Raw genomic sequence first — 26515 nt, 5'->3', positions numbered from 1 at the left:
AAAGTATGCGAAGATTGGATTGCATAATTATATAAAGGAGGCAACATACTGTGAAGTCCTCCATTTGGTGTATGACTTGTAACAGATGCTCAACGGTCTTCCCGTAAACCCAACCAGATCCAAGTGGATGTTCATTCTCGTTATAACGCCGCTGCTAACGAGGCCTTCTGTCTGGAAATCTTGAGTAGCCTGCGTCGTTGCCTTGGCCAACAAGCCGATGTGCGTCTCATGCTCTATGAGGTTTGTGCTGCTTTTCAAAGGCTCACATTCAATTCATGATCTACATTTGTATTTTGTTTTTCCACTTCTTCCTTTCCTTTCCTCCTACTTTCATCACTTTGCTGCTGTGAAATTTCAATTTCTTCACTGCGAGATTAATAAAGGCTAATCAAATCAAAGTTATTTTCTAGACAAATTGCTGTTGCAATGCAGAGATTCAAATTTGAAAATCTGAACATGGTGATCTTGCATTGTTGGCAAGTAACGATTCACTTAAAGGACAACCGACATCACTTTTTTGTTTCCTAACTGACATGAGAAAAACGTTTTATAGCATCTAAAATACCCAAAACACGCAGTATGACATTTTTAGTCAAATGCAAAACACCAATAAAAATGACTTAAAGTGTGCTGAAACTGCCAAAAAATTGCGACAAGACTTGCTCGAGAATCAAAACAATGGCTTCAGATTCGGAGAATAAGCTTTCTTGTTACGCATCCAGTTATGAATATGATTCAAATAGTTCTGAAGAGGAAAGCATACATGTTTGCAATCGATTAAAGAAGTTATTCCCTGTCATTTTGAGGTATCTGGGGGGGGGGGGGGTGTAGCAGCGAAAAGAGGCAGAAGATGGCGACAAAGCTCCGTGGAAACAGGCTGATTAAGTCCTGACAATTTTTGTCAGCGAATATCAAATAGATGCTCGGTGGCAACACACAAGGATTCACCATCGCATTATTTATGTGTTTTCCTTCTAATTTTGCCATCAACACGAAGTTTTCAGACCAAACAAAGTACCGCAAAATGCATTGAGGTGTGCAAGGTATGTCCTGAGGACTCGTCACCAACTGAAAAACAAGACTTCCGGAATATTCAGCACGAGTCTTAAAACGTAAAATATAGCTATATATGGTGGAATCTTTGTAAAATACGCTCAGTAGAAGTCATTTGAAGCAATTTTACAAATTATGGACACAACTTTTCCGGAGGCGTCGGTTGTCCTTTAAGGCCGGGTTAGATTTTCCATTTTCCGTTCAAATTTCAGTTTAATCCTGTTGTCAGTTTAACATAATTCGCGGTGTTTTGTTTGTGCTAGAACTAAATACAAAAAGAATTACATGCATTGTTATGAGCCTAATACTGTATATTGACGTACCTGCCAATCAAATTATGTACACGTGATTAGTTCCAGCAAGGGTGGCCTGGTGGTCGAGTGGTTAGCGCGTCAACTTCACAGTGCAGAGGTCGCAGGCTTGATCCCAGCTTTGGCCTTTCTGTGTGGAGTGTGCATGTTCTGCCCATACTTGCGAGGGTTTTATTCCGGGTGCTACTGTTTCCTCCCATATTCCAAAAACTTGCATGTCAAGCCGATTGAACACTCTAAATCGAAGATTCATGTGATTGACCTTTTTTTATGTGCGGTGTTGATGGATGCGTTATTCAGGGCTTCTATGATGTAATTCGTCGGAACTCCCAGCTTGCAAGCTCTATCATGCAGACACTTTTTTCGCAGGTATGAATGTCTCCACAATGACCTTGTCATGTTACATGTTACAGATTTTTTTGGACAAAAACATTTCCTGTTTGTTTCCTAGTTGCGGAGGTACTACGAACCTGAACATGATCTGTTGCCCCCGGTGAAACTGCAGCCCTGCATTACAGCTAGTGGAGAACAGATCCACCTTCAGGAGCCTCTAGTACTGTTGATTTTTGCTGACACTGATTTTTTTTTTTTTTTTTTTTTTTGCTTTTGGTCATAACTCCTTACTGACCTATCTTCTTCTGGATAACAGACAACCGGTCAAAGTGTTACTCCAGAGTGGACCACGTCATTTCTGACATGTACCTGCTATGTGTTGTAAATACTTTTTTGATCTCAGGCCCACCTGGTATCCTGCACTGTCCATTGCCTTTTGTGGCTGACCAATATGCGCCGATCAGCCACAATCCATGCTTCCGACGACGATGACAACGAAGATGAGGATGAGGGATACGAGTCCGAGTTGCAGGTTATTCTAGAGAGCATCACAAAACGTATGATCAAAAGTGAGATGGAGGACTTTGAACTGGTACGCACATTGCACATGTACTGATATTCCAAGAAATACACTGTATCGCTTTCAGATTTTAAGCAACAATTGAAAACTTTGATCAGATCTGAAACCAGAGTTGTTTATCTGTACTTGAAGGACAAGTCAGCTGAATTCTCCACTGGATCCAGTGTTGGTGTGAAGAATAATATCTATGCTGTGCTAGTGATTGGACTCTATGAGGTCCTCTTGGAATACAACTTTGTCAAAGGCAATTACAGGTACAAAGTATTTGTCACTTTCTGTATTGTGTGTAGTGGGGAATTTCACATTTTGAAACTTTGCATGACACTTTTAGTAAAAGTGCCTTTGAGGAGCTTGTGGAATTATTCAACCACTACCACAAGCTGTGTGAGATCCTGAGAGAGAAATCCGGAAAAGGTCGCCAGCCCTCAAACAAAATTCCTCGAAGTCTACTCTCAATGGGCTTCATATCAACTCTAGTTACTGCGCTTTTTCGGTAAGTATGCTCAGTGTGTATTGTGGTGAATGTTTTCCTCACTCATGATCAAGAGCGGGGGTACCAACGTTCTTAAAGTAAGAGCTATTTCTTGGGGTCAGGGTTTAATATACATTTCACACCAAAAAAATCGAGGTCAGATTCTTTTTGACTTCATACAATGACTGCTAAATGATTTATCAACATAATTAGGCAACAGATAAAGTAACTATAATTGGAAATACTTAGTACTGTAGTAGTATATGTGGCGGCTCGGTAGTCAATATTGAAATGTCGGTTTTATTCTGGCGTAGCTTTCAGAATCAGAAAAATCAGAAAACCTATTCGTCCCACAATGGGAACATCTCCTTCCCGTAGGTTTCGGGAACGAAAGTAAACAAAACCCGAACAGAAAAGTAAGTAAATGAAAAAGTAGAACAGAAAGGGACTGAAAAAGGGAAAGAGCTGCTGCGGAGGCAGCCACACAGGGGGACGCCATTTTGAGATCTGTACTTCTTATTTATAATATATTGCTTGGAATGGTGTGGTTTGTCACCCTTTTTTTGTGGAATGCATACTCATCATAGAAAAGCCAAGTTGACTGTAAAAAAAAATATCTACAGCAAGGAAGTTGAAATCTCGATCAATGTTGAAAGGTGATCAACTTACAATATTGTGGTTTCCAGAGACAACTCTCAGAGCAGAGAGGAGGCACTCAACATGTTGCGCTCCAATGGAGAATTTGTACGTTATGCGCTCTGCGTGGCTGTTCAGAAGATCCAGCAGCTGGAAGAAACTGGAGTTACAGACGGCCCAGATGGCCAAAGTTCAGATTCAACTTTCCGCTTCCTCTGTGAAATGACAAGGTAGGAAGCATTTAGCTGGAGGGTGACAATAAGCTTTGGATTTGTCATCGTTGTTTGGGTTTATTTCGTTTTGACACTTTCGCTGCACTTTGAAATAATTTGTTTTTATTTTTCGCTTTCAAAAATGCTTCACGATTGTTCGTTTTTTTTTAAATAAATTATTATTAATAATAATACATTTCATTTATAAACGCCTTTCCAAACTCTCTAGGTCACTTGACAGTCACAGGATTCATTTTTTTTCTGTGGGTGAGCAGCCACACGCGCTAGCGTTCACTCAACCCAATTTTAATGTATGCATTACTATGTTAGCTATTTTAACATATTAGATTCAGGGAACATACAATACGTGCATGTTGATTTACATAGCACTTTAATAATAATAATACATTTTATGTCAAGCGCCTTTCAAAGCTCTCAAGGACACTTAACAGTCACAGACAAGCATAGTTACAATAATAAATAAAATACAATTATAAATAGAATCAAATAAAAAGGAGTCCAAGATGGCGCCCGAGTAGGCAGCCGTCAGCAAGTGCTCTGATGAGCCTTGCTTTTTTTGTTGTTTTTGTCTTGTTTTTGTGTTTTCTTTTGTCACTTTGTGTTGTTGTGCGTCGTGTGGAACGGATTGTATTTCAGCATTTTTGACCACGACATTCACCAAGGAGGAGACTGTGCTGAGCGGTTGCGCCTATTCGGCAGCATGGATATGCCAGTACTGTGTTGAATGGGAGGAATGTCGGTGCCATTCGACTGTCATCGCTGGACAGCTCTGGGGCCATTGTGCTTTTTTGGGCCTGTAATGAGCAGCATCTTCACAGCCCCGCTTTGTTCAGTGGAAGGTCGGTGCTGTTGGATAGTCTGCGGCTGGATGGCTACATGGCTTGAGGAGCCCGCGATACGAAGGAAGGAGCGTCAGCGCAGAGCGCCGATGCGTATATGGAACTGTCGCGGGATGGAATTGAAGCTGATTTATGGGGGGACAGGAGATGTGAGATAATCTCTTTTCGTCAATGGATGCTACAGCTGCGTGTTTGCTTTCAACATTTACCTTGTAGTCGACGTGCACATTCCACCAGGATGTCCCTGATCCACTGGTGAAGAGACGCTTTGATCCTCTCCTCTTTCATCTGGAACTGCTTTATGTACAAAGAGGGTACAGAAAGTGCTTAAGAATGAATGTCTCTCTGTGTCTTTGTGTTGTCATGTTATGTTATGTTATTTAGTTTTTTTTTTTTTGTTCTTATGACTTCAAGACGGCGCCGCGAGAGTGGCTGCCTTTCCAGCAGCTCCTGTGTTTTGCTTTTCTACTTTCATTTCTTTCATAACTTTGCTGCTGTGAAATGTAAAATTCTCCACTGCGAGACTAATAAAGGCAAATCCAATCCAATCCAAATAACTAAGATACAATTATAAATAGAAACAAGAGAGCTACACAGAAAATGCAACAGCTGAAGCTGTAACAAAGCGCTTAACATGGACAGCTGTCATATACAGGAAAGAAGTGTTGAGACATTTGTCCATCCATATGTCACTTAATGGGCATTTTATGTTTGTTAAAGTAATTATAAGTGCCTTGCATGCTGGGTCCGAGAGGACAGTAATTTCATCTGTGCTGTATGTCATGCATATTAGCATATTTGACAATAAAGCTGACTTTGACTTTGACTTTTTTACAGTGTGCTCATGTGGCGATACACCAACGTCCCCGGTGAAACGGAGGATGCTGGCAAGAAAGAAAAGCGGTCCAGTCTATCACAATTGAGCCTAGAGGGTCTTCTCGGGATATTCACGGCATGCCAGCAGCGCTATCCTGACAAGATGACCAAGCTTCTCTCATCCATTGGTTCGACTTGCCGAAATAAAACGCATTTGGGTGGAATAAACTGTAGACTAATTCCATTGCATTCTGTCTTCTAGATAACTCAGATGACATTGCTGAGCCAGAGGATTGTGAACAGATGATCTACTGTTACATCCGTCAATTTCAGGTTCTTATTTGTATTCTTCACTCGTGCTTTAGTTTTCTTCTTACCACCATTCCAAAAACAGTTAATTGAAGACTCAAATTGTGTCCGTAGGTGTGAATGTGAGTCTGAATGTTTGGGGTTGTGTACCTGCGATTGGTTGGCAACCCGTCCAGGGTGTCCCCCATCTCTGACACTGACTGCCCAAAGACACAGGATAGATGATGAATAGCTAGATTAGTAGTTATTTATTTCAATGTACAGTTTATTATGATTGCACAGGTCCATACAATAAATGAAAAGAAAAAAAAGCATACAGTTCACTTCTACATCCGTTAATACGCTGGATTAGTTCCATTTTAAAATAACAAAAACGAGGTGTAAGGACTAGTAATGTATTCAATAATACAACGGTGTCACCATTTTTATAATACAGTGAGACCTCAACTTACGAACTTAATTGGTTCCCAGACAGAGTGTGTAAGGCGAAAAGTGTGTATCTCAAAAAAAAATTCCCATAGGAAACCATTAAAATGGGAGTAATCCGTTCCCGGGTTTCCATAAAATATACTTTTCAACTAAATAAGCCTTAAAACTACACACAACATCCCTTATTCTATGTATAATAAATGTGCTATTGTATTGTAATGAAAGAAATACACTGCATTGTATCATAAAGTCACTTTATTTGCATTTGTGATGGTCATTGATGGGATGGCGTTGGAGGTCGAAGGTCAAACGGAATTGCTGTTTGGAAAGAGAGGCACATTACATGAGGACTGTAATTAAAGAAATAAACTGTGCTGTAAAATAAAGTTTTATTTACCTTTTTGATGGTCGTTGATGGCTTATGGAAGGAGAGTCACCTTCCATAAGGACTGTTGGTAACTTAACCTCTGGTGCTGTTCGGTCATGTGCTTCCGCCGAAGATCACTCCGCCAGCCGTGGTGGGTGTGTATTATGAAAATAGTGCTTATTATAAGGTTTAATTTTCAGAAAATTGAAGTTTGTAAGACGAAAAGTTTGTAAGATGAGGTGTTTGTAAGTTGAGGTCTCACTGTATAATAAAATGAAAACAAAGAAAGAAAAGAAAAACCAAATTGTGTGACTCATAACGCTTTCTGTTACTGGGGGTTTAAATGGGACAAAGTAAAGAGAGTGGCTTGAAACAAATGATGTTCGTATTGGTGTGATATACTTCATCCATCTTTTCAAAAAAGTGTCCTGTTGCGATCTTAAAGCAAAAGTTATCCTCTCCATTTTATATATGTCAGAGATGATGTCGAACCATTCTTTGATAGTAGGTGTTTCAGGTTTTAACCACCTTCTTGTAATAGCCTTTTTGCTAGCCGCACACAGAATCTGAAATAAATATTTGGTATTATTAGAAACATTTACTGATGTCCAAAGGATGTACAGTCGCATAATACAGTAAAGTCTCGTTATGGCTAAGATGCCCGTTACCATGTTTGTTATCAGAAAACCTTTAATCGTCCCACAATGGGGACATTTGCAATATATGCAGTGCATTTGGCTTTATTTCTTGTAACCTTTTTGAGATGAGTTTCTGGTTAGCCACTATTATAAGCCTCCATAAATACTTTGAACACAGTGGATTTGTTTAATATAGTGTGAGTTGAAGATATATCTGCAAAAATCATCTTTGTCCCAGCAAAACTGCTTCTTAAGATTTTGAAAACTATTTATTGTCCCTTTATGTAAAAATGTTCCGTATGCTGTTAAGCCTTGAGTTTCCCATCTTTCTAATCTTGTTCAAGTCTTTAGGTATGAAATCTGGGTCAAATGTGACCCATCTCAAGGTCTCTACCTCCACTTTCAAGTGATTTTGAGCAACTATCCTGTCCCATGTCTTGAGTGACAAGGAAATCCAGGGGTTGCCTAATGTTTTCACTTTATTTGTCAGGGCCTTTATATTGGAAATTCGGATGACAATGCATTTTCAATGTCCTTCCACCTGGCGTAGTATTTTGGGTTGTACAGGCAAATTAATGGTTTTAACTAAGCTGCAAAATAATCTTTTCAACGTGGGAGGGCCGTTCCCCCTTTGTTTTTTTTTGCCAATTGTAAACTGTGATGTCTAATTCTTGGTTTCCCTCCCTGCCAAATGAATCTGGAAATTAACCTGTCCCACTCCTGGAATTGTTGGGCGGATATATCTAATGGAAGATTTTGGAATAGATACAATAGTTAGCCATTTTAAGAGTCCTCACGCGACCCAAGGTATAACATCCCATCTTCGTATGTCTTCCTTAATCTTTTTGTTTTGAGGTAGATAGTTAAGCGAGAACAATTTTGTCAAATCTAATGAAATATTTACCCCTAGGGAGCTTGTTGATTCCCAATCCTATTTCAATTTATATTTATTTCTCAGATCGAACGAACCCTAGTGGTTCATCTTAGGGGTTTGACGGAGCCCCTTAACATGTTATTGAGTTATGATTTGCCCGCTTGGCCATCACTGGCTGCAGATCATCACAGGCATTGCTTGTTCACTCAGTAGTCAACGTGTGACTATTGTGATAGTACGTCATACAAAAAAAGTATAGCAGTACTTACCTCTTGAAAGAGAGCGAGCACTTTTTTTTTACACACACATTTATTTACTTTTTTTTTACACACACATTTATTTATTTTCCACACATGGGAGGCTCTGGAGATCCCCGGGGATGTGCATATCAACTGGTTTGGTACCTCTAAAGAAAAGTTCAGAAGCAGCGGGCTACGTGTATTAAGTCTTTGCCGCTAATTGTCCGTCGTATTTGTTCTTTGTCAACAGAGAGCGCTGTTTGCTCAGTTGAGTCGAGCGGAGGAGGAATTGAACAGTAAAGAAGCTCAATTATTGGTCAACATTTTGAGCGTGCTTTCAGTCCAACTAAAACCCTCCTCTCAAGAAGTACGTATGCAATCAAGAAATGATTATATTGAATACTAGTTCTGATGTTATTTGCATCACATATACAGTTTGCTCAGATGATCACATGGACGGTGAAAATCTGCAAGGAGACCAGCTATGGTCAGTGAATGAAAACGAGCATCATGGTTTGGTTTTGAGTGGTTGACTAAAACACGTCCTTGTGTTTAGAGGACTCTGCTTTGTCCAAGGGTCTGCTCTCACTTCTCTTCAGCCTGTATGTTCTTTTTAAAAGCCCCACCAGCTTGTTGCTCGAACTCTGTCAGGATATCCATAGCCACCTGGGAGATATTGATCAGGTAAGTTATGAAATTCTGTGAGTTACCGAGCTTAAATGGTGGACCAAATTAACCGGTACTTCCAAAGTGTGGCTGATGTAAAGGCAACGAGAACATTGCCACGTCATCACTATTTACAAGATTCTCCAGTTTATTCACAAGAGGGATAGAAAACGGGTGGATGCACAGCATCATTCCCAGCTTTGTTTTATATTCCTTTTTTTCTCACCAGGATGTGGAGGTAGAAAAGCAGTCGCACTTTGCTATTGTCAACATGAAAACAGCAATGACAGCAGCGGTAAGTGTTTTCACTTCCCCTTCTCCCAATTTATGAAGTCACTTTATCATAATAGTCATTGCGTTTGCAATCTCCAACTCCAGATGCAGGTCCTGTCTCAAGCGGACAAGGTGCTAGATGAAGTGGACTGGCTAATTGGCATAAAGAAAGGCCAGATGGCCACTGACAAATTATGCCCTGGTAGGGAGCCTTTTCCAACCGAAGCTCACTGGCATGATGTGTTCTTCTGTGTGAATAATCCCAACAATGATTGGGTCTTGCTTATGTTTCTGACAAGTAGAAGAGGACACGCAGTCTGCAGGACAGCAGGAACCTACCGAGAAAGCAGTGACACTGCAGCTTGGAATACTTCTGTACGCGCTCAACGAATTGGTCCAGACCGCATTACAGCTCGGAACCTGTACCATCACATTGCTCAAAGTTCTGAGCCGCGCTTATACCATCCTCACCACGCTCGTTAAATATGTGGGTATTTGTTCTGCTTATTGTTAGAGTTGCCAATTTCCTGGGAATTTGCCAATGTTAGAAATTTACCATGGGAATTAAACCAGGATTCTCCAAATTTGAAGTTTGGCTCAAAATAGAGGGAAAAAAACTAATTAATGCAAATATGGTGGCATATTGACTTTGTTATGGGCCACCTTTTGTTGATTTTTATTTTTTGAGGGCCTTTTTGTTGTGAGTATAAACCTGAGAATGATACGGCACCATTCACATGAAAAATAAATAGCGCAAATAAGGAACTATAATACCCTCGCAAGTGGACATGGTCAGCTATCTATTTGGTATTGTCTGCTGGTGACCAAATCTTTCATCCTGAATGATCCCTTTCTATTTACCTGCAATTCTCAGTCAATTCCCATTAAAAAAACAGATTTCTCCATCTTAATTTGAAATTCACTTGTTTTATAGTAAAGTATTGGTGTACTGTGCTGCCACTGAACATTTGGCCAGCCCCCTTGCTTTAAAACCCCTCAAAACTCACTTGTACTCTTTGGCATTTGACTCCTTGGTGCTTTCTTCTATCTTTGTGACTGCTTTATGTCCTGTATATGATAGTTGTCCATGTTAAGCACTTTGTTACTACAGCTTCGCTGTATAAATCAATATACATGTATATTGTATAAATGTATTCTTTTCACCTTTTTAGTATATTCAAGTTTGTGCCAGTCAGAGTGGCAAATTGCCTTCCCGCTTTGAGAAGCTGGTAAGTCTTGGCAACAATCTTGGGAGATTTGTATTTCACATGATGTAATGCTATAATTTAATTCATTAGATTTTTTTTTCCACAATGCAGGTCAAACTTTCTGGCACCCATCTGACTCCACAATGCTATTTCTTCATCACATATGTTCAGGTGCAAATGGGTCCAAGTTTTCAAAAACAGTCCATACATAGTTTGGACGACAACCATGATCTAAAATGACGATGATGATTCCGTAAAAGTTCCCATGAATTCTTTGCAGGGAGGAGAGCTGAGTGTTGGCGGTGCAGACAAGAAGAAAAAGAAGAATGAGGTGAACACGGCTGCCACTGTAAGGACATTACGTATATTTATTTTCTTTTAGGAATAGGTTAAACCATTCACTTATGCAAGTCAAGGTCACGGGCGAGCTCGACCTTATTCAAGTTGTCTTGAGTGCACCCTCAATGGCGAATCCTGTGATGAATTTGTCTTTCAGTGTCCCATTAAGGACAATAATGGTGCCCCACTGCCCTTAGGAGTGCAGTTGTGCCTGACATTTGGCCTGACTGCATCGTAGTTACTCAACTTCCAACAGCTGATCAATGTCAGCTTGGTCCTCTCCAAACTGCAAAGTAGCTGAGACAACAATACAGTTTTCTATTCCGCCAATCTGCAGAGGCCCAACCAACCCCCAGTTGAAAGATGTGATTTTAAAAATAAATAAAATTTTAAAAGGCCCTTTCTGACTGGTCATTAGCATAGTGTGCCATTGAGAAAATATGCCGCAGCACCTCGCCTCCCACCCCCGATCAGGCCGTTGCCCTTTATGACAAGGCCACGAATTTGGTGCAGTGCTCCCGCCCATCCCATCTAGATACTGTGTCATGGTGCATTTGATAACATTTTAATTCTAAGAAGTGTGTATAAACTGTCCAATGTCCATTTCAAAAGGAAGCCTAAAGTGAACACACGCGTTTTCTTTTTCTGGGTAGGCAAAACTTCTGCGTCAGACAAAGGCCATTCCCAACTTGATCTTCAGCATTGAACAGTATGAGAAATATGTCATCACACTCTCAAAGAAATCAAAGGTACATATGAATGAATGTCTGTTGTCTGAAATGTCTGGACAAAAAGTGTCAACTACTAATTTCAATGTCATCTGCTCATCCAGGTCAATCTGATGCAATACATGAAACTGAGCACCTCCAGAGACTTCCGTATCAATGCCGCGGCACTGCAGGAGCAGGACGACACTGTGGAGGTAAGAGTCATCTGCACAAGAGGAGGATCAATCTGTCCAGACCTGCTTTCAGCATCTGTTTATGTTCCTTAGGCCGAGTCACAAGCTGTGGAAGAGACTCAAGAACCCAAACTTAAGAAGAAACGAAAACAATGAGTTGCTGACATTGGTTCCACTCATCTCCTGCTTGCATGTTGATGAGCATAAAAGGAATTTCTCCATTTTGGGTTCATGTGTTAGGAGTGTCCTTGGTCTGGTCCACAAGATTTTGTCTTCCTTTATTGAGGGAGCCTTTGGTGATGGCCACTATTTGGTAGATGTCCAAGGCTTCACCTGAAAGCACAACGTGTGTGTTTATCTGTTTTCAACTCTTGTTCAATTTAATTATGATGAAAAACTGTTTTGTATGTATTGAATTTCTAAACACACTTGTATAGGTTTTTCTACAGCTGACATTAAAACTACCATACTACATACCACTTCTGTTAAGTTAATGGTTGATATAACTGTGAACTTGGTTAATGACTTCTTCATTCTAATTCGATGGAAGATGAGCGCTGTATCAAAAAGTCAAGCTTCACAAAGATAACAGTCATCCATTTTCATTGCCAGTCAGTGATAACTATAATTTCATTCTCTCAACATGTATGCATGACCTCACGACCAAGCAACATGACCGATCGCACTCTGCTAGAATGGCTGACAGTTTGTAGGACTCAAAATCATTGTCAGTCGGTGTATTCGGTTTTCGGCTCACCAGGAGGAAGGCCGTATTTTCCTTCCACACCCATGGGGCTGGACGGTGTGACGCAGTCCATCGTGACCTCTTTCCTCAGACACGTGTCAATGTCAACCGCACTGAAGAAAGCGACGGACTGTGGAAGGTCCAGCATGCCTAATGCGTGTGCAAACATACTCCTGCGGGAAACAGAAGCGGCACACAGAACACTCAAGTCCCTGTCCAATTTAGTTACGCCATTTGTGAACAGACCTGGCAAGAAGGTTGGTGATCTGCAACGCGAGCGCTGCTCGGTATCGGTCTTCGTTGCGGACGAGGTAGCGCACCTCATCGTGGATGCTGATGCAGAAGCGGCCGTCGATGTCATGCTCCTCGAAGAGCCATTTCATCGCCACGAGCATCAGATGAAGGTAATCCACTGCTGAGCTCTGGACCACCCAGTTCACCCTGCTGGTGATGAACTGACACAAGGAAAACCTGGTATAAATGTCGCATTTCACATGTTCACTATCTCATCACTTGGGCCACATCATGGGGCCTTTTTATAAACAATGAAATTTAGAACGTGTACTTGTACCTTATTTTGCAAACCATATTGAACATGATTAACAAAAATCAGAACATGAATTCAGTAAAGACAGAGTTTACCCAAAATTCACCATATCAAGAACATGTAATATAATGTCTTCTTCTTCTTTTCCTTTCGGCTTTTCCCTTCAGGGGTCGCCACAGCGAATCAATGTCCTCCATCTAACCCGGTTTTAAAATGTAATCGAATGTATGAAAAGAAAACCGAAATGATCTGGAAATGAAGTGAAAAATGAGTACAATATGAATTGTCATAGAAAATGATTTCCCCATGGATTAAACAGTGTTGGGAAGTAACCAAGTACAAATACTTGATTGTGCTTGTGTAGATTTTTCAGTCATCTGTTTAGTATTTTATTTTTTTGGACAGCTCAATTGTCACTACACTCAAAACAAGTATGTAATTTCTACTCCTTATTTTACCAGAATGGGCATTATTGTTGTTTTTTTTTGCAGATGACTAGGTGAAACACAAATCAAAACAAAAGGATAATTCAACTGATTCTGAGAAGCAAAATATTTTCCATCTGTGGGCATATTCAAGAAAACTCATTTGATGATGTCTGGTGCAAGAATGATTTGAGGCGAACCGTGAACGCCTCGTACAACCTTAAATCCACCAGCATCTGGGATTCAAATTATTTTTTCAGGTATCATAACTGAATTTTGCATGTTGCTGGAAAAAAGCTTCTCACTATCCTCAAATGCAAGTTTGTGTGGTGTTGGTGGGTTCCTTCGATCACCTCATCCTTGACTGCTTTTGGCTCCAGAGCTCTGCTAATCCTGCACCCCAGAACAGGTGTCGCCGGCTCAGCTGAATGCGCAATGCTCTCCAGTTTGTTGAACATGTCCGACTCTGTCCCTCCAAACCATATTCGTTTGCCAACTAAATCCCATTTTCTCTGACGGGACCTGAATTAATCAAATAAGAAAATGGAAGACAGGAATTACAATAGGTGAAGACTGAGACGGTGGTTGCAGGTGTTTCATTTCTCACCGTTGTGAGGCTAGTCTACTGATTTTCCGTAGCTCCTGGAGGGATACGCTTCCATCTTGCTCCCTTTCCACCTCAATTCCCAGCTCAGTGACCAGCCACTCACCTTCGTCTGATAGTTCATATCTGACTCATGCCCCCCGCCCCAGGAAATGGAAAAGTATTGAGTCAATTTGTGCCTTTACAAGATTTTACAAGTTGTCAAGCTGTTGCCGTATTTGTCTGCTGTGAATTGCAAGGACAATTTTAACATTTTCGTGACCAGCAGACAGTCTGCTACTAGCTTGGATCAGTCGAACTAGCAGTGAGTGTCTCGTGTTCCTTTTTATTTTGAGTGGGTATTTTTACCAAGCAAGTACAGTGGGGCCTTGGCTTAGGAACTTAAGTGGTGCCCAGACAGAGTGTGTAAGGCGAAAAGTGTGTATCACCCAAAAATGAATTTCCCACAGGAAACAATTAAAATGGGAATAATCCGTTCCCAGGTCTCCATAAAATACAATTTTCAACTAAATAAGTCTTAAAACTACACACAACATACCTTATTCTATGTATAATAAATGTGCTATTGTATTGTAATGAAAGAAATACACTGCACAGTATAATAAAGTCACTTTATTTACATGTGTGATGGTCAATGGCTCTTAATTGACACCTGTTGCTTTCTGACTTGTAAGGTTTTACGAAACTGAGGCATCACATTATCATTCATCATGTTGATGATTCTCATAGCCACAGTCTTTTCTGGATGGAACTGTTCAATAAAAGCCTGCATGTCATTCCACTTAGCCAACATTGCCTTGATGCTCTCACTTGATGCTGCAGCCATCTCCTCCTCCTCGCCCTCAGATGACAACTCCTGAATGGCTTGCTTCTGCTTGTCCTCTTGAAGGCAAATCAAATCCTCTGTGTTGAGGACCTTATTATGGTCAGCAACAAGCTCCTCGATGTCATCTGCATCCACTTCCGAGTCCCATGTTCTGTCCAATGGAAACAATGTCGTCCAAAACAACAGAACCATGAGGATCAAATCCTTCAAAGTCCCTCTCAAGGATGCATGCGGGACACAAATTCGTCCATGCTGCTTTCAAGGATCGAAGGGTAACATCATGCCAAGCCTTTAGTCACGTGAAAGCATCGAGTAAATAAAGCCTTTGAGTAAAGCTTTTAGGCGAAGGATGGTACCAATGGTGGACTTAGCATAGCCGCTAAGCCGCTAAATCAGACAAACGCACACCTCCTTCGTGTTTCTCAATGACCTCCTTCTTCTCCTTGACTGTAATTTTGTTTTGTGTCTTCTTTGGCTGAACACGAGTCTGTGGTGGGGTCTTTTTTGGTCCCATAACAGCAAAAGTATCAGTAAAAAACTCCTTGGAGGCGATCGACGTCTCTCTCTCTCTCTCTCTCTCTCTCTCTCTCTCCCCCTCTCTCTCTCTCTCTACGTGTGCATTCAGAGAAAGCGGGTGTGGTAAGGCAGGGGCGCTGTTTGGTCATGTGCTTTGGTGTTCTTCCGCCGAAGATTACTCCGCCAGCCGAGGTGGGGGGTGTGTATCGCGAAAAGTAGTGCTTAATTCAAGGTTTAATTTTCATAAATTTAACATTCGTAAACCGAGGCCCCACTGTACGAAGAAAGTCAGTGATGAGAAGAACAACTGTGTGATGCCCGTTTAGGTTGAAAAACATGAGGTGTGTGTTCTGTGTGGTCAACTCGGACAGCCAGGACGAGCATAGTCCTTGCATACAAAGGTTGAAAGTGTTGATATGGTTGAAAACACCAGCCAAGGGCAATCAATTTCCGAGGTGTGGACCTCTGTCCATGAGAAGATGCAGAAACGAAATTCAGTACATCCTTCTCGAACTGAGGCGCACCGAATGTAATGATGCATCCCGATTAAATCTTCTTTTTTTGTGGTGGGCCGTACATCCCTAGTTTTTATTCAGTACAACACCGTACAATGCTAATGGAAAATTTAAAAAATTGGTGTGGAGTATATACAATAACCTTAATTTCAACAAGCAAACTTGATTTTAGTGATGATGCTTTCTGTGATGAGCGTGGATGTGGATTGCCTTGAAACTCTGAAATCAAGGCACTATAGAATGGATGATAGTACCTGCGTAACCCCTTTGTTAAAGCATACATCTGCCTGGCCTTACTGGCAGCATCTTCCTGGCTAAGGCGATGATTGAACTGCATCAGCAGCCTTTCAGCAAAGGGCTGTCCTGCACCGTAGATGCGGCCATAGTTGAACACTTTGGCATGCTCCCTGCTGATGCCCACAGCGTCCGCTGTACGACTGTGTAGGTCAGTGGCCTGGCTCTTCTTCCCTTGAAGGGTCATCCAGCCAAACGCCGTACAACCTGAACCACACATTTTTTTTCCGATTGGCTTCGGGGTGTTCCATAACATGTTTTTGTTGTTTACAGACAGGTTTACAGACTGTAGTTTTATTCATCAATCACAAACAATTCCGCCTTCACACCTCCTAAATATAAATTTGAATTTATTTAACAGCAGTTACTGGAAATTCAGCAGATTTGAGCACTGGAAGGTTAGAATAGACAACAGATTTGTGCACACGCAGACATACACACACACGCACACACACACACAGATGACTACTGTAGATATAGATGGATGGATAATAGATAGTCAATGATAATAAAATTGGTTTGATGATTTCAAACCTTTCTGTGATATGTAACAAAAACGGAAATAATGAGGCAGGCGCAAATACTATATCACAGCATTAAATGTAAGCAGTTTAGAAAAATCAATAAATGGATGGTCAAATCTCACCATGCATGCCAGCAAAGTGGGCCTCTCCGAGCACAGCCGCAATCCACAACTCTTGAGAGTCCACGTCGGCTCCAACCAGGTGGTAACCAGGTGGTGCTTGCACCATTGCTTTCAGCTCACTTCCTACTCTGTCCCGCTAAGTACACAAAACATATTGGCTATGTTTGGAATCCTCATTCCTGTCTCCCAAATCACTTAATAAGCATTTTTATACTGTGTAATAGATATTGTTTACGCACGATATATACACACATATATACATACATATACATATATACACACATACACACACACATATATACACACACACACACACACACACACACACACACACACACACACACACACACACACATATATACATATACACACATGCTTCTTCACCTTTTTTCCACACTCTCCATTGCTTTGGACAGTTGACCCCAAGTACTTAAAATCCTCCACCTTCTTTATCTCTTCCTTGTGTAGCATCACTCTTGCATGTGTGTGGTATATATTATATATATATATATATATATATATATATATATATATATATGGTATATATATATATATATATATATATATATATATATATATATATATATATATATATATATATATATATATATATATACAGTAAAGTCTCCTTATATCGATATTCAAGGGAGTCCGAAAAAATATCGATATAACCGGGACTATCGATATATCCGATATCGATATAACGAGACTTTACTGTGTGTATATATATATATATATATATATATATATATATATACACACACACACACACACACACACACACACACACACACACACACACACACACACACACACACACACACACACACACACACACACACACACACACACACACACACACACACACACAGTATACAGACAGGATATCATAGCGAGATTTAGTGTGATCTGCTTGGCTTACCCGTGCATTACTGGCAGTCAGCCATGTTGGCTCCACAGCTCTTCGCGTGACAGTTCCAGCGGTGACCACCTGAGGTAATATAGCACCATATTGGCCCTCTTCATCAAACTCCTTGTGCCTTTGGAAGCCACACAAAATCGTTTTATGAAATGATGAGTTTTCCTTCAGTTTTTCTGATTAATATAGATAACATGCAGTAGTGGCAGACTAACCTGCTCACAAAACGTGGAAGCTCCCCTTTCCGAAGCCATATCACCATCTGGGAGCTATGATAAAACCATCAACTCACTTTTTGATTACGTCAAATTTAAGCACTTTCAAGAATAATTCTCATGCGTTTTTTGGTCGTTCTGAAGCTTGCTGTTTCAGTCCCGGGTACTTATCGTACAACTTGTAAAGGAGTACAATGTACTAAAGGCTGTGGTGGGAATTTGACATTCAACAGTACAAAAGTGTGCTTCATAACTAACTGTTTGTAACATTATGAATGCTGACCATTTTATTTGGAGGTAGGAAAAGTTGCTTTCTCCTGCACCCGGCTTCATTCTGTAATCTGAATAAGTAGTTGTCCAAAGTGCTGATTTTGCTGCATGATCTGCACTTCAGCTCCTCGCAAATGTCATCATTTTTTTTTTTACAAGGTTTTGATTGTCTTGGTTTCGCTGGACAAAACAGGGCATCAGTCAAAATGTGACCACCATGGTCAATTTTTATAGTGTGTTTGTCTGTTAGAACAATCTGTGCACCTTCATTCAGATCTTTGCCAAAATGTAACAGATTAATACATGGCCCATGCGGCACCCTTCTATTTTTTCAAAAAAATTATTTAATGTAATTCCCCTAACCGTTTTTATCTTACCATCTATGCGTCTGTGTAAGCTCTCAGTCGTACAGGAGTGGTCCATCGATGAGAAGGTTTCTTCAGCCGTCACTTTTGTACAGATGACGGCTGAAGAAACCTTCTCATCGACTTACCATCTATGATTCGGTCAGATGACACTTAGCACTATCTTCGCTTTTAAATCAAATACAGTACTGTGTGGTGGTACTGTACAATGGTAAATACTTGATACCTTATGCGTTTATGAGCGTTCCTCCAGAAGGACATCATTTTGTTAATCTCTAAGGCACGTGTGGCATTGGTTTCACCTCTTCCCGCTTTGAGAGTACCATCCTCCATCTTAGGTAGGAAGTCTTTTGAAAAAGGACTGCCAACGTTGTTTTCATTCCCATCCTGAAACAGACAAAGATTCTTGAGTGTAATGTCACTCGCTTACTGATGAAGCCCAGACACCTTACCTTATGTGGTAATTTGAAAAACCAACACCCAGGAATATCTATATCGTTGTAGGGGCCGATTCCTTGGTGATAGTGGCAATGACTCTCCTCTAGGACAAGGGGGGATTTGCGCGTAGCTTGTGGCTTCTTTACAAATTGGAGGAAAAACAATTGAAACATAAATATTGATGTCAAGAGCCAATATGTGATAGAGAAATCTACAAACAAATCGCTACAATATTTAAAGTTTCTATTAATTTGGGCCAGATGCTTGTGTATTAGGCACCCCCAAATGTCGGCCCGCTAGGGTGTCGGGTCGTCTTGGCCGAAAGGCCCCTATGAAGTCCGCAGTTTATTGCTTGACAGCAAGGGTGTGAACAGGAAGCTAGATTCGGCTTGGAAAGAGGACTCAACCGAAGTGTTTTAGAAAATTCAAAGACTGTTTGGTAACTGGCCATTAAGCGTGGCGCCCAAGCGAATTTGTCTTCTGCAATGTCTGCGACTTTGTTATACGTGGGAGATCAGACATGACAGTGTTACAAGTATCTTGGTTCAAAGCTTGACAAAAGTTGAGTGTGTGACCGTGGACTGGACTGGGGGCGTGGTTGCAAATATTGGGCACAGTGTTTGCCTATGTTAACAATAAAAGTCCGACGAGGAGCACAAGGAACTTCAAGTGTGAATTGCGGAGAAACTGCCGTTGTTTGCTGTAGGAAATCTACTCCAGGTCGGTTGCACAGACCACCTTCCCGGAGTCAAGTTCTTTTCTTGAAACTTGTCCGTGTGTAACTCTGACAGCATGTAAAACAGTAACTTTCCCGTTGACACGAGAATAAAGGTAATGAGAAACAATTTCAATACCTCATTTGTTACTGCTTTGACTCCATGTTCCTCTGTTTGTCTGTCCAATGTTCCATACTCCTCCACCTGGTAGGGGGACAAACTTTTGTGCATCTTCTTTATGTTACATTGACTTTACGCATTCGATGTGTTGAAAATGTATTATTTCAAATTGATTTGGTTACAGAAGCAGCATTGTGAACGTCGTCAGTCGTGCATCCAAATAATGGCTCAGTGGGCAATTTGCCTGTGGGGGTGTGGTACTTTGGCTTCTTCCCACATTCCATATAACATATACATTCATGTTCGGATGCTAACTCAAGACTAAGTTGACCATAGGTGTAAACGCAAGTGTGCATTTGTCTGTTAGTGCCCCTTGAATGGCTGGTGACCAATTCCACGAAGTACCCCAGCTCAAGCATCAGCTGGGATAAATTCCAGTTCACCCTTACTAATAAGGATAATTAAAAAATAGATGGATGAATGGATGGATAGTTAATTCAATGGCGTGCAGCATACTGCATTTGCTTGCTCACTATCGTGGAGTATCATATTCGGCTTAGGTACCTTTGCCCAGACAGCGCTGTCTGTCCACATCAGGTCCTCTGATGGTGCATAGTCCACATACTCAGGCGCCCCTTTGCAGTTCTCTTCACAATACTGTCTGTAAACACTCTCAATATCTCTGTCGAAGACAAAAAGCTCCAATACATACTCAGGCTGGATTTCAGTATTAGCTAAGTGGCTCTCAAACCTTCGGGGTGCAGAGGAGAATGATTTCAAAATACTGTATCCATTTATGTGTTCAACAGTTTCAACACAAGTATTCCTGACGTGGTTGACAGAAAGGAACCAAATTCAATCCAATTAAATAAAAAGTAATCATCATCACTAGCTGACGTGCCCTGTCTGCTTTCACAAACTTGGCGTAAACGGATAGAATCAATTTTACAAATGCACTCGGTGTCGGCAACATAGAAATTTGTTCATTAGATTTTGCCACTTTCAGACCACTCAAGTAACCATTTAAAAAAAATAGGACCAACTTAAAACCCCGATAAGAAAGATACAACATGAGCAGAATCATTTTCACGTTGTTTTCCAGGTGACAAACAAAACCCAGACAGTTGGACACAACATTGCCAAAGCTATGGTTACCTTTTACCCATTTTAAAAGTAGTATCTTATCCATGACAATGACATTTTTTTACTTGTAAGGCACATATTTGGTTGAGGTCCTTCTGCCCCACCTGTACAACTCAAGGAGAATGGAAAGCAATGTGAGAGAGGGAAAAATGATATGCAGAGAAAGCACATTTATGTACTATGTTGTAGTAACAGCGCTCTTTCTGGCCTAAACTAAAGCAGGACATTAATTGGTCTTGTCTTATTTATTTTATTAGTAGGCTGGTGCCCATATGTAGATATGCACTTACTTGTGTTCAAATTATTCTGCCTCAGTTTGAGAACCACTAAACTTGAGTGTGCTCCACTACATACTTGTGAGGGCAAACAGCTTGCCCGATGTTTCCCTCCGGGGAGTCCAGGTTATCCCTGCGTCCCGGAACCAAATACCCCCAGCCATGCTTATCTGTGTAATGCAGGGGAAATCCATCCCACGTCAGACCCATCAGTTTCGGGGTCACCCTCATCTGTAGACTAATGAGATTCGCTCCCGGTGACCAGCTATCTGCCAACATCTTTTCACACAACTTGCGATACCACCTGATGATACAGGAAACACATGGAGGAATTAAGATACGGTGAAAAGTGAAAGTGAAAGTAATGTCCTGACGGTTTGAGATCAGACCCAGGATGTCCAGGTAGGTGTTGCTTTCTCTTGGGAAGTCGGTTGACTGTCTCCTTCAATTTATCCACAGCTAGCCTGCTGGGACAAGGGCCCGCTATCGTGTCGTCTTCAGCTGGTGGACCTGTGTCTTGTAGCACAAAGTAAGTCAGAATCAAGGCTTTTCAGCATGAAGACCAAGATAATGTGATACCATCCATCCAGTCTGCAAGAGGTATAGTGGTTGGGGATTCAACCGCTTTTTGGGACTTTATCTTTTTGCTGGCAGGCAGTTTTTTTAGCTTGAATTCCTGCACATCCCATTCAAGGTCCCAAAGCCAAGGATCTCCTCTGAATCTAGGCATACAATACAGATTATACATGATATGGGTAATGGTATGGTGACAATTGGTCATTATATTAAGGTAGGGACATTTTCTTTTTGTACAGTAAATACCCAATGCTTTTTTAAAGTTTGAAATTTAAGTATTTGTAATATCAGGGATCATTAATGTTGGCTAAGAGGGCCTGACTGACAATCTTTTTTAGATCTATCCGGATATTTTCAATCAGTTTCAAGTCTTCTGTCTTGCTGGGCAAATGAGGAATATTCAAAGTTGCACTTATGCCACTCCTTCATATTTTGGTGTGTGTACATTCCTGCATTCATCTTTCCTTCAATCCTGACTGGGTTTCCATTTCTAGCGGCTAAAAAAAAAAAACAACCCCATAGCATGTTGCTGCGACCAACAGGCATCCATGTAGGCATAATATTGGCCGGGTGATGACCAATGCCTGGTTTACTCCAAACCTGATGTTTGACATTAACCCCAGACATTCACTGTATGTCATTAGTACACACAAAAAACAAAGCTGGTCACATAATTTTGCCAGGACGTAAAGTATGTCCCAGTTATGAATGCCCTCCAATGTCCAGATGCATCACAATAAATAAAAAAAATTCTGCATCTTTGCCAACCTAATTGAAGTAGATCTATTAAAAATCTAACATCTCATTCTACAAGAAAAAAAATCACTACACAAAAAGTGAAACACTTCCTGATTCTATGTTTGTCATAATTACATTGATTACAGCTTAAGTACCATATTTTCTGGAATATAAGGCACACCTTCACCTAATGACATACAGTAAAGTCTCGTTATATCGATATATCGATAGTCCCGGTTATATCGATACTATTTCTATGCACGCACTGAGAAAATTACATGCAAACAGGGTCGGATATATCGATAGTCCCGGTTATATCGATATTTTTTCGGACTCCCTTGAATATCGATATAACGAGACTTTACTGTATTTAAAACCCCTTTCCATGCATAAGGTGCACCGGATTATGAGGTGCATGGTCAGCTTTTGAAAAAATCATTTCTTTTAGGTGCGCCTTATAGTGCAAAAAATACGGTAATTAAAACATGTTCATACTAATATGAAGTTATGGAAGGTATGAACCAAAGATGAATATAACAAGTACAGTATTTTTTTGAGTTCCTGATATCGGTGTTCCATGTTATGCCAAGTTCTTGAGATGGATAACAAAGAGCCATGTTAAATCATATGACTGATATTGAAAATTCTGCTTCATTTTAATTCCCCTTTGAGGAATATGTGTTATTTTGACATAGTGCAGAAGGAATCTCACCTTTCACTCTCCAGAAGTTGGCATGCATCATCAGCTAGAATCATTAGAGACTTTTTCATCTCTCTCTGGAGCTCATCATAAATGTCCTGGGAATCCTCCAGGTATCGCCCCCAATTCTGATTGACAGGAAGGTAGCTCACACCCATCTCCAACATTCCGGCAAATGTCACTGGATGAGGACATCTTTGGAGGGACAAATTTGCTGTTAAGGTCCACCAATAACAACAATTCAAGACAAATATGTAAATTATTCCAACCTCTCCATGAAAAGGGGCAGTTGTTCAACAAATATTTGATGGGTGGCCTGAACATCAGAGGCGCAGTAGCGCATTAATTCCTGTGAGAGAGAGCAAAGACAAAGTAACTGTACCCTGGAACATTGATAGTTTGGTCAATTGATGGATGGATAAACAGTGGGCAGAAAATCGGACATACCTGAAAGTGCTTCCTGACATCCATCATGGAGCCATTGACAAAGGTCTCCCTTATTTCTTTCTTTAATGGTGGCCCTCCCACATATAGAGCATGGACGTCAGCTAAGTTGTTGATGCTGCTAATATTCATCCAGTCCCAAAATCCAATCTACATACACAAACATTCCACTGTGAACCCTTTTGCGAGTTTATGTCAAAAAAACACACCCGCCCAAAAACAGTTTCAAATACACAAACCTTGGGACCGTCTTTTTTGTGCCCCACTTTTTTCATGTGTTGGCTAACCTCCTGGAGGCCCACCTTTTTGCCCAGCTTATTGGCCATCCATAGTGTGCGCTGAAAGCTGGTAAGGCCCGAGATAGCCATGTGAAGACTCATCGTGTCCAGGAAGCGAACCTTAGACGCCTTGAGAAAGATACGGATATGAATTTAATGTGGGGAAAAAACAAGCCTGTTACTCATACGGCACGTTTCAAAACACCCACCTTCAGTAAGTATTGCTCCTTAATGTGAGATCGGTCAAAACTGACATTGTGACCCACAATGAGGCGTTCCTTCCACTGACCGCCTGGTGGACGGACAGAATTCATTGGTGTCTCCAGTGGGATGAGGTCAGCGAGGATGAGCTGGTCAGACCAGGAGTAGCGCTCTTCAATCAGACGTTTGCTACACCAAGAGTACCTTGGAATGGACACATAAAAACTTGTGACATGCACTTGCAAGAACATACAACACCCACGCACAGTGGTACCCTGTTACAAATATCCCAACTTACCCAAAAGTCTTCCAAGACTTTCAAGCCACTGGATAATGTTTTTGTTTATTTAATGTAGTAAGTGAGTTTTAGACATATTGCAATTTCAGTGACGTGGGTTTTGGCCATTGATTGAAATTGACAGAAAAAAAAAATCTGAAAGGAAAAAAAAAAAATAATCACAGAGCCAACATCACTCCCGAGTAGAATTACAGTAAAGTCTCGTTATATCGATATTCAAGGGAGTCCGAAAAAATATCGATATAACCGGGACTATCGATATAACCGACCCTGTTTGCATGTAATTTTGTCCGTGCGTGCATAGAAATAGTATCGATATAACCGGGACTATCGATATATCCGACATCGATATAACGAGACTTTACTGTATATGGTCCTCTTCCTTTCATAACTTTGCTGCTGTAACTTCCGGGTAGAATGAACGCTGGCGCGAGTGGCTGCTGCTGCTCACCCACGCAAAAATAAAATCCTGTGACTCTAAAGTGTCCTTGAGAGTTTTGAAAGGCGTGTAGAAATTAAATGTATTATTATTGTTATTATTATTATTATTATTATTATTATTATTATTATTATTAAGTGATGGGACTATCCGTTTAATTATACATAAGAATTTGGTCACAGAACAAATAAACGTTTTAAGACATACTGCCACTACATTATCTTGATACCTCTGTTCCATCTACTTAATAACAAATATCTGAGCAATGAACATATACATCCACTTTGCCTGTGTCTTCATTCAGGGCATGGGTGAGGTGTAGCATTGTCAACAAGTGACTTTGGGTGAGAAGCAGGGTACAACTTGTATTGGTCACCTGTAATAGTGGGTCACAGTCAAGTACATAAATATTTGGACAGTGAGACAATTTTCTGCATTCTAACGTTGTACAACACCTCAGTGGGTTTGAAACGAAACAAAATTTGCTTCAATCAGGATATGGCTGTATAGACAACCACTCACACACACATTCAATACTTAACATTTTTATAGTCAAAATTTTAGGGATTTCAGGGAGCCAAAGTACATGGAGAAAACACAAAGGCGTGGAAAGAATGTCCAAACTTTACACAGGAAGTTAGAGCTAAGATTCAAACTCTAAACCCCATACCTGCTAAACACAAGACCACCATGCTCCAAAACGGATGTTGCCAGGCAAACATTGTCATTCAAGGTCTTACAGAGTTGCAACCCCACTTTTAACCCTTACCAGTGTGTTGGAGACAAAGCAACAGCTAATGTTGGACAGTGCCCCTCTGCCATGCACACCTCGACATCAAACACAAGCGCTGTTTCATCTGGGAAGTCAATCCTGTGACTCTCCCCATTGGACTCATAACGTGTCCAGCCAACCTGCCAAATCCACTCTTGAGGCAAGGGAGGAAGGTCTGCTTGCTGCAGCGTGGCTGCAGCTTCGAGGTAGGGAAGACTTTGCTTCTGAGCCAAGACACGAAAGTGCTCGTCAATATTGTCCCCATACATTTTTGGAAGCTTCAGCTCCACTTCTGGTAACAATGTTGACGCTTTTCCCCACAGTTGATGCTTCTCCAAGTGCCTTACACTGCGTTCCACATCTTCTTCTTGGTACTCAGGCACCAGCCCGCGAAATATCTGCTCATGGAGATTTCTTGACAGCATCTGAATGTTAAGGGGGTTCAAACGGGTCTCTCCGATGTCGTTGCCCTGATCTGGATGAGGCTTTGTGGAGCAGAAGGAGCGTGGCCATGTCCCTTTTTTGGAGATGGCAGACCTGTGACAGCGTATTACTTTAAGCATCTGGACGGCTCAATGCATCCTATGAATAAAAAAACATTCACAACTTATTTTATTTAATCGCATGGGCTTGCAGCAAATGTCGGACAAAAGCCTTAAGTTTTACCCGTGTAATATTTTACGTGACAATTTTAAGAACACTACATGTACGCTGCAGTTACGTTAGTAAACAATAGAAGCTTACGTACGTCCTTCTCCCAACTTATCTCGGTCAAATCATGAAGATATGATGAGTTGCCAACTGCAACACGAGGCTCTTGTTTTTGCCACGATTGTGAGCTAACAATAAAACAGCTGCTTACTTAAACTGCAGCTATGTTTCGTGATAGCAAAGCAACCCAGGGCAACACACCAAAACTAGTTAAAAAATAAACAAAGTAACGTGACTAAATACTGGCGAATGGGGCTAGCGCT

General features: G+C 41.0%; 2 protein-coding genes across 6 annotated transcripts in view; one reads left to right on the top strand and one right to left on the bottom strand.

Moving 5' to 3' along the window:
• The window catches only part of fanci (FA complementation group I), a 20024-nt gene extending 8276 nt beyond the window's left edge, over window positions 1–11748 (top strand). The window contains exons 17-37 of one of the 2 annotated variants that reach the window (XM_088997378.1): window positions 118–240; window positions 1665–1733; window positions 1816–1917; window positions 2101–2289; window positions 2410–2531; window positions 2609–2770; window positions 3436–3615; window positions 5295–5461; window positions 5536–5606; window positions 8380–8496; window positions 8565–8616; window positions 8686–8813; window positions 9025–9090; window positions 9174–9270; window positions 9371–9555; window positions 10241–10297; window positions 10388–10447; window positions 10557–10625; window positions 11269–11364; window positions 11448–11537; window positions 11610–11748. In XM_088997378.1, the coding sequence (XP_088853504.1) occupies window positions 118–240; window positions 1665–1733; window positions 1816–1917; window positions 2101–2289; window positions 2410–2531; window positions 2609–2770; window positions 3436–3615; window positions 5295–5461; window positions 5536–5606; window positions 8380–8496; window positions 8565–8616; window positions 8686–8813; window positions 9025–9090; window positions 9174–9270; window positions 9371–9555; window positions 10241–10297; window positions 10388–10447; window positions 10557–10625; window positions 11269–11364; window positions 11448–11537; window positions 11610–11672 (2265 nt within the window). In that variant the 3' untranslated portion in view covers window positions 11673–11748. Of the gene's footprint in view, window positions 1–117; window positions 241–1664; window positions 1734–1815; window positions 1918–2100; window positions 2290–2409; window positions 2532–2608; window positions 2771–3435; window positions 3616–5294; window positions 5462–5535; window positions 5607–8379; window positions 8497–8564; window positions 8617–8685; window positions 8814–9024; window positions 9091–9173; window positions 9271–9370; window positions 9556–10240; window positions 10298–10387; window positions 10448–10556; window positions 10626–11268; window positions 11365–11447 lie in introns of both variants that reach the window. The other variant, XM_088997377.1, reaches the window with a different exon arrangement.
• polg (polymerase (DNA directed), gamma) lies at window positions 11711–26515 on the bottom strand. Of its 4 annotated transcripts, none has more exons than XM_088997379.1 (23): window positions 26290–26515; window positions 25539–26123; window positions 24041–24236; window positions 23793–23960; window positions 23557–23703; window positions 23379–23458; window positions 23122–23304; window positions 21675–21817; window positions 21485–21611; window positions 21175–21399; window positions 20242–20359; window positions 19696–19761; window positions 18856–18981; window positions 18630–18790; window positions 17769–17822; window positions 17557–17674; window positions 16635–16770; window positions 15949–16195; window positions 13841–13963; window positions 13587–13755; window positions 12508–12716; window positions 12274–12434; window positions 11711–11849 (listed from the first exon to the last, which is right to left on the bottom strand). In XM_088997379.1, exons 2-23 carry the CDS (start codon window positions 26102–26104, stop codon window positions 11746–11748), a joined length of 3627 nt encoding a protein of 1208 aa, XP_088853505.1. In that variant the 5' UTR covers window positions 26105–26123; window positions 26290–26515; the 3' UTR covers window positions 11711–11745. The 4 variants fall into 4 exon arrangements, with proteins under 4 accessions (XP_088853505.1, XP_088853506.1, XP_088853509.1 ...); XM_088997380.1 differs by having other exon boundaries at window positions 23856–23960; XM_088997383.1 differs by having other exon boundaries at window positions 25539–26078.

This window comes from Hippocampus bargibanti, linkage group LG05 (genome assembly GCF_051943395.1).
Source record: "Hippocampus bargibanti isolate YZ-2025 linkage group LG05, ASM5194339v1, whole genome shotgun sequence".
In the NCBI taxonomy this organism is placed as follows: domain Eukaryota; kingdom Metazoa; phylum Chordata; class Actinopteri; order Syngnathiformes; family Syngnathidae; genus Hippocampus; species Hippocampus bargibanti.
Note: the sequence above shows the minus strand (reverse complement) of the source record. Positions and strands in the feature narration are given on the sequence as shown.